The sequence below is a fragment of the Sinohyriopsis cumingii genome, chromosome 17, assembly GCF_028554795.1.
Source record: "Sinohyriopsis cumingii isolate HCF-2022 chromosome 17, ASM2855479v2, whole genome shotgun sequence".
In the NCBI taxonomy this organism is placed as follows: domain Eukaryota; kingdom Metazoa; phylum Mollusca; class Bivalvia; order Unionida; family Unionidae; genus Sinohyriopsis; species Sinohyriopsis cumingii.
The window spans coordinates 87,056,820-87,070,877 of record NC_142977.1 but is presented as its reverse complement, the minus strand read 5'-3'; the positions used below and the strand labels follow the sequence as shown (position 1 = coordinate 87,070,877).

General features: G+C 36.5%; 1 protein-coding gene across 2 annotated transcripts in view; it reads left to right on the top strand.

Annotated features, from left to right (window-relative positions):
- Positions 1-14,058, top strand: part of LOC149779374 (uncharacterized) — a 58,567-nt gene that overhangs the window by 32,437 nt on the left and 12,072 nt on the right. For both annotated transcript variants that reach the window (XM_089940006.1, XM_089940005.1), the window contains exons 10-12: positions 4,865-4,922; positions 5,245-5,459; positions 12,771-12,858. In XM_089940006.1, the coding sequence (XP_089796132.1) occupies positions 4,865-4,922; positions 5,245-5,459; positions 12,771-12,858 (361 nt within the window). The remainder of the gene's footprint in view (positions 1-4,864; positions 4,923-5,244; positions 5,460-12,770; positions 12,859-14,058) is intronic.

The window sequence follows — 14,058 nt, the reverse complement described above, 5'->3', positions numbered from 1 at the left end:
TTTATATCCGCGATATCTTCCTTCGGGGGTAATATTGCTAATAGGTCGGTAATATCAGAGATAGATTTTAACACCAATTCTGATTGGCGAGTAAATTGATCAATGTGATCGTTATATTCGCCCCGCTTGATTATATCGGTTATTTTTACGTTGCTGGTTTGTAATCTTCCTTCACGGTTCTGAAAAATAGCAACTTCGCCAGGATCCACTTCTGACAGCGATAGAAGATTATTAATATCATCCCTTGTGGCGAACTTTGATGTATCAATGTCGGTCACCTCCTTCTCCTTCTTCCTGTAGAGAGATCTACCGTAAATGTCAACCATGATATTTATCTACGGCATATTCAAATACAATTTTATGATATGGACCGGATGATTTTGAAATCGCATCGAGAACGTTAATTGACTCTGGGCCACATATCGGTGGATCCGTTAATGTTTGTGTCGGGAGTGTCGAGTACCAAATCGGAATATTTAACTTTGACACGTAATTGATGAATTCGTTTGGTGGCGCTAATCCGTATGAGTCAAAATAAACAACTTCGCGAGGATTAATCGCGTAGGCGACCCAGTGTGTGCCAGGGCCGGTACTTGAATCGAGATTTATTATTCCTGTTTCGGTGGGGTTCGGTTTTTCTGGTAGTTGATTTCGCATAAATACGCCTCTGAAAAATTTTATTTTTTTTCTCTTTACTTCACTAAGTAAATCTAGATTTGAGGATGGTAGGCTGATCTTAGGCCGGATCCGTACGGGGGTCGTCTTAGGTAAAGGCCGGATCCGTACATGGGAGGTCGTCCCAATATTAGGCCGTTTCCCTTTTTTTTACCGTATCGCCCTCCCATTATACCTTTTGCTAGTTTATCGCCTACGGCTCCTGCCCCACCTAATCCTATCGCTTTTGCAATTGCCGGAAGAGCGCCAAGTACCAATTTAGGAATAGCAGCTAGGAAGGGAAGAAATCCACCTACTTTGACCATATCTCTGATGGCTCCTATACTAAGATTCACATGAACACCAGAATTTGCTGATTTGGCTTTGGCAAAACGTTCACGTTGATTTTTAGTAGCGATAATTTGTTAGGTCCTCCCTGAATTTGATCGTTTTTCAGGGTTAATTTCAAACCGCATCGCTTTGATATCGCTGACTGAAGTTTTTTCATCTGACCCGGGGTCAGAGTTACACTGACGTGTTCGTATGGCATATAATAATCGTTTAATCTAAATTTAGAAATCTAGGTTTTGTTACATTTTCTCGACAGGAGCGTCGATGACTCTCATTATACCGCTGATTCCTTCCAAGATCATTGTTCTATCGCTGAGAATCAACGCGATCGCTCTTGCTGCTCCGGCTGTGTTAATTCTGGCCTTGAAATGGATATCAACGACAGATTGTTTTACCAAATCGAGATGTTCCAGGGAAAAGTAGTAGATAGGATAAAGTTTATTAAAATCCAGCTGTGATATTTGCAATCCGGTATCGATATTTTGATCGCGACCCATGAAACTTAGCAAGCGATGATATGCACGGGCCGTCGAGTAATTTTCAAAATCAATCGATATTTCCTCCGATGGCTCTTGTTGGCCGTTTATCCTTAGTGATACGTTTGTTGCTGCGAATTGATCGAATATCATGTGACTGTGTTCTTGGTTGTTTCTATTTGCAGCTTGAAGAGCAACAAAGATATGTCTGGGTGCCGAGACACCTTGCTGTGACGCAATTCGCCAGGTAAATATTCCGTCAATATTAACGTCAAAGGAGTCAGTCGTGGTTGTCAGCCAGGACATAACAGACTTACCACCTTGATTCATGAATGACAATAATTTTTCCTCCTCAAGCATCGATGGAACTATCGCTGGCATCCACAAAGTAAATTTGGTTAGGACCAACTTACCAACATCAGCTTCCGCACCAGCGCTTCTCCAGATAGCTCTGTTATTACCTTCGACGTCTCGAATAAAAAGAATCGTGTGTTTTGCTCCGTAAATAACTTTCCTGAAATGTCTGCAAAATCCAAAAATGTGAGATAGCGGAATTGCACAGGAGAAATTTCGTTCATCTCCTTTTAACATAGCTCTCCGCGTGGCAAATCCAAGGTTGTAATTGTTATTGGGACCAACTACCAAGTTTTCGATACCAGCAACAGCAACGGGAGGATCAGCGCGACTTTTAGGTTGTCTGATTTCATACGGGGAAGGATCAGCTGCATTGGAGTTATCTTTGGCGAACATCATACTAGGACCGGCTGACCTGGTAAAATCATCCGAGTATCTAGCTAGGCCTATAATCGTCGTTGCTATATCAACGTTGTCCGTGATTGATTCGATTTCTCTTCCATCGATCATGTAAGTAGCGCTCTTGAATAATGCCATAATACCGTTGTTGACAAGTCCGACATTAAATTCTTTGTCAAAGTTGGTATTATCCTCCTTCACAATTTTACCAACAAATTCGATATACGCCTCAGATGGAAGAAAATATCTCGTTGTATCGTGAACTTGAATTTCAATACGAGCGATCGCATTTGGTGTCACTGCGTCGTATGAGAAATACTGGAAATCACGCACGGATGTGTCTCTACCTACAGGCTCGTCCATGTCGAACACTTCGTTTGACACTTGTGCGAACATTTATTAATAAGAATTTCATCTAAAACGAAGACCGCCGCCCGATACGAAACTTGTGTTCGCGACTTCCCTTGCTACTTCCTTTGCGAGATTTGTGTTAGCAACTTCCTGCGCTAGATCATTTATTTTTTTATTTGCTGCGTCGTTTATGGCTTTACTGATTTCGGGGGGCATTTCGCTGGTGCTAGATAATTTGACAGGCTGTTTTTTTCACGTATTAAATTTGATATTTTACCTCTGACAAAATCGAAGCCCTTAGTGGCCAAATTACCAATACCAGAAATGACAGTCTCGCCTATCTTTCCTATTGCCTTTGATGCGATTTGCTTAGCTGCGGGTCCTATTTTAGGGACTACTCGCGTGACGAAACTTTTAACGATATCACCGAGTCCATTGCCGTGGATATATTTGTATACAGGCAATCGAGAGTTAACTATGTGGACCTGTCTAGGTCTGCGTTGATGTTTGTGAACAATCATGTTATTTCAATTGTGTTATTTTAATCGATGAGTTCGTCAACGAGCTCTTTATAAATGTAGGAGTCGATGACGCCACCGCGAAATAATCGCTGACAAATATCTGAGGCTTCATTGATTATTTCACGAGAGTTATTTCCGGCTCGTTTTCCTCCGATTAATATTTCGAGGCGAGATACATCGTTGACAACGCTGTCAGGGCAAACGGTATATCCTCTTCCTGTCTTTGGTTCTGGAAACATTTGCGACGATGGCGATAATACATCTTCGAATTTCTCTTCTGGCTCTTCCGATTCTTTTATTTTTTCTAGAAATTTTTTGTAACCCGGATCATTAAAATCAACCTTCCTCCTCGTTGAAGCAAAATACACAGCGGGAATCCATTCATTTTCGGTATATTTTGATAAAGATCCAGAATATAAATATTTACCTCTGTCTTTGTAGCCGTATTTGGCGATTTTAATCATTTCGTCTTCATCCTTTAACCTTCCAAGTCCAACAGAGTTAAAATCTAAGACTGGCGAAGTTCCTACAATTTCAGGAATTTCCTCCCATTTCTGAGGTTGAGTTTTTTGTGGCTCCGGGGGTGTTTCCTTAACTTCACCTTTTGCAAAATTGAAAAATTCAGCAAATCTCGGATCACTAAACCTAGCCTGTTTTTGTTTATATTTTACTCGATATATTGCTTTGTACCAGTCTTCTCGTGAATCATATCTACCTAATCCATCTTTCGTTAAATAATTATGTCTTATACCAAAACTACGTCTCGCAAAGTCTCCAAGTTCGTCAATATTTTGATCCTTTAATTCTAAATCTAGCTCCGCAACCCCCCCCCCCCCCCCCCCGTAGTAAAATATCTTCCTGTTAAATTCGCGAGGGGATCTTTTATTGATTCTTCTTCATCTTCTTTTTTCTTTTCTTCTTTCTTCTTTTCTTCTTGTTCTTGTTTTAGTTGTTCTTCTTTTTGCGCTTGCGTTTGTGCTTGTGCTTGTGTTTGTGGTTGTGGTTGTGGTTTGCCGTTGTGCTCGTTGTGCTTGTGTTAGTGCTCGTTGTGTTTGTACTATTCGTTCCGGCAATAATCGAGTATGTTCCTCAATGTCTCTCACCACAGGAACAATTCCGCGTTTCCTGATATCCGGATCTTTTATGTCACCATATACGACTCGCTCAACTGTTTCGGTGACCGGCTTTAACAACTGTGATGATAAATCGGTAAGATGCAATTTTGCGTCTTCGTGTGTTCGGACTTCTTCCTTAAATAATTCTTTTGCTGGAATAAGTTTCCTCACCGCCGCTAATTGCTCTCGCGCTAATCTAGCGGAATGAGGCTCTCCAACTGTACTAGTTTTCGAACTCATATTATTTTCAAGTATATTATTTTAATGCGACGTAAAATTGGCCAAAGCAGCCCAACGTTGCAACAAAAAACAACAAAAAATTCCCTTCATTTATTTTTCCTGTCTCGGATGCTATATTTACTAACACACCGGCGCGACCACCCGATGCATCCGGTCTGAAATGCATGAAAATTAGCTTCCGTAGAAGGCTGTAAAAATGAAATCCGAGGCTTCTACGGAGAAAGTTCTCGTAGGAAGCTTTATTTTGTCTGTTCACGAAGGTCTGTACAACTTCCCTGCTGCTGGGAAAGTGTTAATTGTCTTTACACTGAGTTTAAATTATGAAGCAGTCCAAAATCTTACAGTCTTAACCCCACCAAAGTCAGCATTTTTATTTATTTTGTATAAACTTTGTATATTTCAGTTCTTTTTCACAACAGTGCAGTGGGCCTTTTTCGCATTACTGGATGCCATATCAACATGTAGGTACTGCAGCATATCTTATAACTATATTATTTCTTTGCATTAAAATCATTTTTAACATTGACCAGTGTTTAATAAGTTAAATTGAGCATCATAAAATGTCTGATTAATTTTAAAATAATGAATAACAATGCAATTAGTGTTAAACAGGATGTTCTTTGGGAATATTGAACTAAATGGTGTACCACAAATAAGTCTGTGCTTTTGCATTTAGTTTGAATTGTTCTTTTTTCTTAGTAACTCAGTCTGAATATGTAAATACAGACAATTAGGTATTTCTACTTGGGCCCAGCATAAAGTGAGAAATTAACATATTTTCAGTTCCAAAGGAAATGAAGGTGATAAACAAAGAGAGGAGTTATAAATTGTATCGTGTATCAGCCTTCTGTTTTGCCAAGACAATCAGCGAGTTTCCACTGTCAGTCATTCAGCCTGTTGTGTATATATGTGTCATCTACTGGGTTGCGAACTTAAATGGTATTCTGGCTTTCCTCGGAAGTGTAGGAGTCCTTGTGATAGATGTGTTTGCGGCACAGGTATGGCTACACACTATAGACTACCACATGAACTTTACTTGGCCTCCTATCATTTAAACTAGGACCTCTTGAAGAAGTTGAGGTTGGTGTGAGGGATGGCATAGTATCACTTGATCTAGAAGACAAGTTCCAACTAAGTTGTTTCTTAAATAACTACAAAATTAGTTCAGTTTCTTTCAATTTATTGTTTTATCTCAAGTGTAGGTGATAACCTGTACAAATTCTTTCTAATTTTTGTTTACTTGCATATGGAGACTTGTTTCATATAAATTAGAGAAGGAGAGTGTCTTTTTAAAACAGGAACTTGTAATTTACTGTGTGTGTGTGTGTAAGTGTAATCTTGATTTTGAACATAACTTTATCAGTTTTAGTTATATTGCTACGCTATGATGTCTGCAGTATGGCAGTTTATTGTGATGTCTAGCACTTGGGCATCCTACCACAGACATGTAGCATGATGTCCCACCCAGTCACATTATCCTGACACCAGGCTGACCAGTCCTAACACTAACCTCATGATGCTGAGTGCCAAGCGAGGCAGCTGTTAGTACCAGTTTTGTAAGTCTTTGGTATGACTTGGCTGGGGGCTCAAACAAACAATGCCTACATCATCCCAGCTGGATTGTATAACCACATAGGCTTCTCTTATGTGCACAGTTCTTCTGTATTCACTTTCAGTTTACATCTACTTAAGTGTTATTTTAAAAAAAAAACTAGGTCATACACCACTCCCTCGATAACTCGCATCCTGATAACTCACGAACCCATTTATAGCATGGAGTCAGGCATGGATCACATTTTTTAAACCAGAAAATACCCAAAAGATTATTCCTATTTGTTGAACCTGAAGAAAATCATGATCAAAATTGGTAACAATAACTGCTATATCGCTCGTTTAATCATCAAAAATGGTAGATAGGACCTGGAAATTTTAATCAACATTATGAAATATCAACTTTAAAAAGAAGTCATAAAATTTGTTACATTTTCTTTCCAAACGACATTCTTAGTACACCTCAATTAATGATACAATGCAAATGTCACTTATGCCTAGTGGAGGCAGTACTTTGATAAATAAATACCAATTCAATAACTTTTTGTATCAATTGAAATTTGTGCTCTAGTTTCATCTTTTAGTTCCTTTTAAGTGTAGTTATCATAAATGCAATGTGTCCTCTTGTAATTAAACGTAAAATGCTTAAATCTACTGTAACAGCTATGTCTGCGAGCATTTCTCTGAGAACCTAATTAAGTGCTGACCTTGTTTTGCTTACTGACTTGCAGAAATATTATCACATTAATTACATCTTTTGAATCTAATAAAGGAGGTGGAATAAACAAAACATTTAAAAGGCATACAAATCCTACATGTTTAAAGAACCAGCGCCTCCAGTCGTATGTAGGGTAACTCATTTCATTTGATTAATCAAACACTGTTATAAACGTTATTGTGTATATAATCTAATTAAACTACCTTAAATTAACCTATCAATCATAGCTCTGATTAAATATAGCAAGGCAACCAAGCAAAATGAGTACTTTGTAAAATGAAGTGCTTTGTTTCACAGATACAGACCATTGTGAGGAAAACGAGTTTCAGAGAATTCCTGAATTGCATGTATAGATATTCTCTAGGTTGATATGAAGTTTCACTGTTACTTGCAGTGAAATCAATGCATCAATATTTTACTAATTGAACAATTCAAAAATTCAGTTTGACGAAGATGATTGTCTCACAAAATGTTGCGTTTTTTATTATTAAAAGGAATCTTGTTTGGTAGTGTATCAGTGGTTACCGTATTTTCCGGCCTACAAGTCGATGCGGAGTATAAGTCGAATTGACCAATTTTGTAAATTTTCCATCCTTCGTCCATATATAAGTCGATTCGGAGTATAAGACGAGGCCAGGTCAATAACTTGGCTTTGTATTTTATACTAGTAACTTCCGGTTGCATGAATATTGATGGTATCGTTGTATGATATTCCATATTACCGGCAATCGTGAAATTGCATTACCGATGCTAACATGCTTGTGATTTTACTTCTGAACTGCTATATTTTGTTATCAATTGACACAGCTGAATAAACAGTCCATGCTTGTTTTATTATAACTGAAAGCACATCCATGTTGTAGTTCATTTTGTTACCTGTAGTTACGAACGTAACTTATACAAACTTGTCATTTTCTATCGTAAGTTTGAAAGTCACGGACTCCGTTAAATCGATTCGTATATATATATATATATATATATATATATATATATATATATATATATATATATATATATATACTATTTTTTAAGTGTTTGTTCTTTTTGGACTTGGATATAATTAACATTTTATTACTAATCTATTCAATGATATACCCCACTATTATCTTTATCGGCGAGTTCGAATACAAAGTAATGGGTATGATCTCTTGTCCTTATAACAAATTTTGTATGGACAATGACTTCAATAAAACGTTGACAGAGTTTCATTTCCCTAAAAAGAAGCCTCATTTCCCTACTGGCAGCCTCGCTGATTTGACCTATTCTGTCGATTCTTGCCCTCAATCTGGTTTCAATTATAGCCAAAGCGCTAAGCATGTTTAATTACGGTGTAAATAACACTGCATAGCCATGTGGTTGTTGTGACAATGTACATCGTAATTAAAACAAGAATGAATTGTTGATTTAGAGGTGTTTATTGATAATGGAATATAGTAGGCTCGTAATACGTGAGGATTATCACAATCATCAGGTAACTCAAAATACCGTCTTTTTTCTCTTTGCAAAAGCTACAAATAAAAACCGCCCTGAATAAAAGAACGATCTTGTACATGGACAATTTTTTTCATCTCTCACTCTCTCTCTCATGCGCACACACACAAGCACGCGCGCGCTCACAGTATATCTGATTTTAGTTTAGTTTAAACCATATTTGTTTTAATTATGATATCCAATGCAACAAGAGCCACGTGGCTGTGCATGCTATGTTTATTCCTTCCAGTTTAAAAGATTGATCAAAATATACCGAACTCATTAAAATGTTAACCGTACTATAGCAATGAAAACAATGCCCATGGCTAAATTCATTATTTACATCTAGAGAAGGGAGTGGGCATCATTTCCGGTTGTACTTAATCCCATTGATATTAAAAACGGGTAGCGTAATTGATGCGGATTAATGATAAAGAACAATGGGGTACCGGCAATATGGTAACTAGTATCGGTAGCTAAAACCAATATCAAGGTCTAAACAATTGCGGCAACTGGCTTTGATTGTTGTTGGAAACCAAAGACCAATTTATCAACAACCGGTATAATCAAAGAGAGACACCGAATCGTCAGCTGGTTAAGAATGAATATAGGTGAAGTGTTGACATTACAATTTGCTTTAAACTGAATTGCGAAACTAAAAATCATGGATCACTGATGATGTATGAGTACTGGTAGTCCATCTATATATCTGATTTTAGTGTAGTTTAAACCTAATTTATTTGAGAAACTTTGTCAAATACAATTAGAAACATATGATTTGGGGGATTCAGTAGAATGCATGATCTACATTATTTTATAAATAATCATAGAACGCTCGAGTTAATATGGATTACATCCCTTTGTAGGATCAATTGGATCAATCAAAAAACAAAAGAGTCTTCGAAAATAAGTCTGGTTCCCGGCTTCGAAGACTCTTTTGTTTAGAAAAATTTATTATATTCCACTCTGTGAACCAGAATAATCAGCAAAAACATAAAGACTTGACGTAATACATGAATGATTTCATGTACTGTGTTGGTTGTTGAAACAATTTGGAAACATTATCAATCTTTCAGATGTTGGACATTTTGAAAATAAATGAGATTTAAACAGAATAACAAAGACCTTCATCAGAAAAAGTGCTTTATTGACAATTATTCTCTACGCGATTATAAACTGAGGATTCCATCAAATAACAGCCCAGTCCCCACAATCATCCCCGCAGTTCTCTGGACGTCTTTTGTCAAGCTGATTTTTGGGATGTCCCTCGGTAACTCGTACCCTTGTTTATAGTGCAGTCTATGTTTTTGGACTCCGATGTGTGCGAGTTATCGAGGGAGAGGTGTAATCGTACACTTCTTGATAAAGTATGATATTTTATTCTATACAATGGTGTGTGCGTGTGAAGTCTGATTTATGTAATATGATTTTCAGTTACATCATTCATTGATTGCTTCTTTAGTGTGGGTTTGCCTTTGAACCAAAGAATTATTTAATTTTCATGGGATGACATTTCCCATCAGCCTTGTATCGCAGTATGGTTGCCATCTTTACTGTACTGCATTTATTATTCCAAAACTTAAGAATAATGTATCTGTTAGTTTTTCCATCTGTCTGTCTATCCGTCATCTCCTAAAATGCTGAGTGAAAATTCATTAAACATGGTGCTGTACTTTGTTTTTATACAGTAACCATCTGCAAAACAGATATTTTTAACCCTGTCCCTATATTTACATTTTAAATACATTGGCATTCTTAGATATTTTTTAACCCCTTCCCTGATGGGGGAAATCCTAAATTTGATAAATATTACAGGAGTTTGGTGTACCTGTTTCAAACAGATGCACAGCTTATATCATTTGGAGAAAAAAAAACATGACTATTTTAAGTTTATGTACAATGTGATGATGGCAAGTGGTGGTGTAGCCATGGAAATCAAAGATGCACACAAAGAAAAAGAATTAGTGAACAGGTTGCTCAAGTAAACATAACCCCAACTCCACGATATCCTCCTTCCCCAGGATGGAGATGATTGTACGGCAAAAGCTAACGAGATTGTCCCATAAACTGCATGAAGCTACAAGTCAAAAGGGGCAACAACTCTGATAAACATACCGGAGGAATGCTATTTGTTGATATCAATATCTTATGTTGATAATCATAACTGTTCCAAGCTTTATTGTGATCCACTGAAATCTATGAGACTAGGTGTGTTCACCATTTCTGTCAAACAATGCATTCAGCTGAAAGTTAGAAAGGGAAATAACTCTTTTAATACCATAGTTTTTTCTCATTGCAGGTTGTGCCAGTTACATTATTGCACAGTCATAAAACTGAAAGGGCAATAACTCTTACAAAAATTACATGAATAAAGTGACATAAAAATAAACACATCTTAAGGTGATGACCATATTATTCATTAAGTTTCATAGCAACCCATCAAAACTGAAACTAGCTGCAGTAATCAGCTTGTAATCGGGGCATTGTTATTGAGGTACATTATATAATTTTGTCCCCATTACCATTATGAAAAGTAAAATTCAATATACATGCATTAAAGTTGGCTGATTTTCCAAAAACATATTGAATTTAAGTCAGTATCTTAAAATTAATTAAAGTCTCTAATGCCTTTATTTCTTTCTCTTTCATGTTTGAAGTGGAGAAGCTGAAGTGCATGATAATTATGTAATATTGTTATAATTGTTGTCCGTACACAGCAAAATATATTTGGGAAAGCTACATAATTTACGCTTAAAAAAACTTTGGATATACTGATTAAGAAAATAACTTAAGGTTCGTTAATGTTTTTCTCACCCACTAAGCAAAATAGAAGTGTGTTTAAAGTACAATAAAGTCCTCCAAACTGATAAGGAATAGTAAGTTAACATGATAGCATGTTGTGAGAAATAATTTAATATGGAAATGTTGCATGAAACTTGTCAGATTGGAGTGTACAGTCCTTAGGTCCAAAAACTTCCTTACAGCCTGACACAGAAATTGTCAGATTGGAGTATACAGTCCTTGAGGTCCACAAACTTCCTTACAGCCTGACACAGAAATTGTCAGATTGGAGTATACAGTCCTTAGGTCCACAAACTTCTTTACAGCCAGACACAGAAATTGTCAGATAATGGTTAAATGTCTTGTTCAGTTGATTTGAAAGAAGAAAACCATATTTTATGCGTTTATGTTCCATGTAGAGCCGAATGATGAGAATACAGTGAAATCTCATTAATCTGGACACATTCGTTCCCAGTGAATATGCCCAGATTAACAAGTTTAACGGATAATTGAATCATGCACATTTTTATTTTATGATGTCATCACACCGTATACATGTACATGTATATGCTAGCTGTAAATGTACTGTAATGCGTGAAATAAATTAATGAATACATATATTGATGTGTGCTTATTTGACGTTATAACATGAGCATCATACGTACTTTGTACAGTATTTCCTGAAGAAATCTGTAACCTTTGTTGTCCTGGATTCTTTGGATAATCTATCTGCAATGATTATTGATAGTGGTCATAGATTCTCAAGGGCTTCACTATTGTGTTCTATGTCATCACAGGTGAATATTGCTGACGTCTACTCAGAATACAAAATTAATGTTGCTATGCTAATAAAATGCTGTCATTTTTATAAGTCGTATTTTACAGCTGTTATAGCTGCTAATGAGCTGATAATTGACGTCCCCATTTTGTTCTGAAATGAAGCCCTGTACTGTCCACAGCTTAAATCGATCAACTGTATTTTTACAGCCATCAGTAAACTGTGATTGTTACGTACAATTGGTAAACAACAAAGAGGCTTAATGACACACTTAATTTATTTACCATATGTTATGTCAAAATGCGTGGACGATTTGATCCCAGTGTGTTTATTTAATTATTACCAACCCTCTTGGTGACTAGCAAAAACAGGCATTGTTTATACAATCGCTGGTTGCAATATGGTCATGCATCTTAGTTTTTCCACACACATGATCACGTGATCAATTGATAACTTTAACATACCACTAGAATTTGACCAATCAGAGATTGATACATTGACACACCTCCAAATTTGCATAGGTGAATCTGTATTATCCGACTATTTTTATATATGATTTTTCAAATTTTCTTTGTTTTGGACAGTATATTTCCAGATTATCGATACTAGTTTTAAAGTAATTTTACACTTTGGTCCTTGATTTTGATTTCCAGATCCGAACGCGGATTTCTTGATTAACAGAGCAAATTAATGCTTAGGAATTCCATTCCCATTGAATTATGTCCAGATAGCAAGGTTTTGGATGAATGAAGTCTGGATTAATGAGGCTCCACTGTATATCAGTGGTAAAACAAGTTAATAATTCAAGATAATTTAGAACTTGTTTGGCATGCTTCCATTTGCCAGCACCACAACATACCTAATCTAGAAGTAGACATACTAATATTTCAAAATGATGCGTAATGTAAGATAAGGTTGTGTAGGGGGGATTATTTAAATCGATCTGAGATTGGTTGTCCACCACATAATTAAGGTACTGCTTTTCTGATATTCTTTTATTTATCATGACAGAGTATTGGTCTTTTCATTGGAACTGTCGTCAATCCGCCATGGACCCTAATTCTGGTATCACTGGGGCTTTTATCCATGATGCTTTTTGGTAATCTGTCATTCAGATTGTCTATCTGTCTGTCCTTTTGACTATCTCTTCTTTCTATTTATTTTATTTCAGTTGCATAAGTAATCATATCTCATGAGATGCATTCTAGACTGGTCAAATGTCGGTATTGTGTGGTTCAATGAAAGCAACAAGAGAACTAAGAGGAAGCCACCAACTTTGGTTGATCGATCTTTTACCAGGACATGTGTTGGAGTCGGGGGTAGAACCTCAACCACATGTCTGATAGGGACATTCCACACAAGCGCTTTGCAAAATGATTGTGTTTGTGTTTTGGATTGTTAATGCGATTGTAAACATGTGAATTAAAAGTATGACAGAACATTGATTTTGACAGATCTTTTGCAATTTAGTTGCAAAACTAATAATTGATAGCACTTCTGGTTCAAGGGGTACCTGCTTTTGTATGTGTGGAGCCTTCAGATTGTTGGAAAAGTATATAAGACCATAATGTAGCATAGACTATAAACACTTAAGAGGAAATATAAATTAAGGATTGAGGCCAAAACAAAAAGTTGATTGGAGTAAGGGGTTTTCAGTGTTCAAAATGAGGACTTTTTGATAATCAACCTTGTCAAATCAATATTTTAACCTGTTGTATATTAGTATTGCTTTACCATTCTGAATAGGTGGAAGTAGAGTATATTTATAAATTAAGTGAGGTTGAATTTCAATGGGTTACACTTTTTAGGTTAGATCATAATATGTACACTTGAAGTTTCTTTCTCTCTCTTTTAAAAATGTAAAACCTATTTGGCATTTTTAGAGTTTGGATTATTACTTCAATGGGTTAAATTTACAAAACACTGTAATCTGTAGTCAGAATCAAACCATGGAAGCTTTGTTTTTAGGTAGGTACGAGGCCCATGATATCTGAACTACATGATTCCCTTGCACCTCTCTCAGCACACACACACACACACACACACACATGCACACACACTGCTGTGAATCCAGCCAGTCATATTGAAGTTATTAGCCTTGATTTATTTAGAGAAAATATTACAACACTAACAAAATACTAATACTACTACTGCTGCTGCTGCTGCTACTACTACTACTACTACTACAATATTCATCATAACACTGCTACTCATGTTATGATGAGTACTGTGACCCACGTTTTACAAGTAATATTCAGTCAACAATAACTTTAAAAAGCCATCTAATTCGATTTGATGC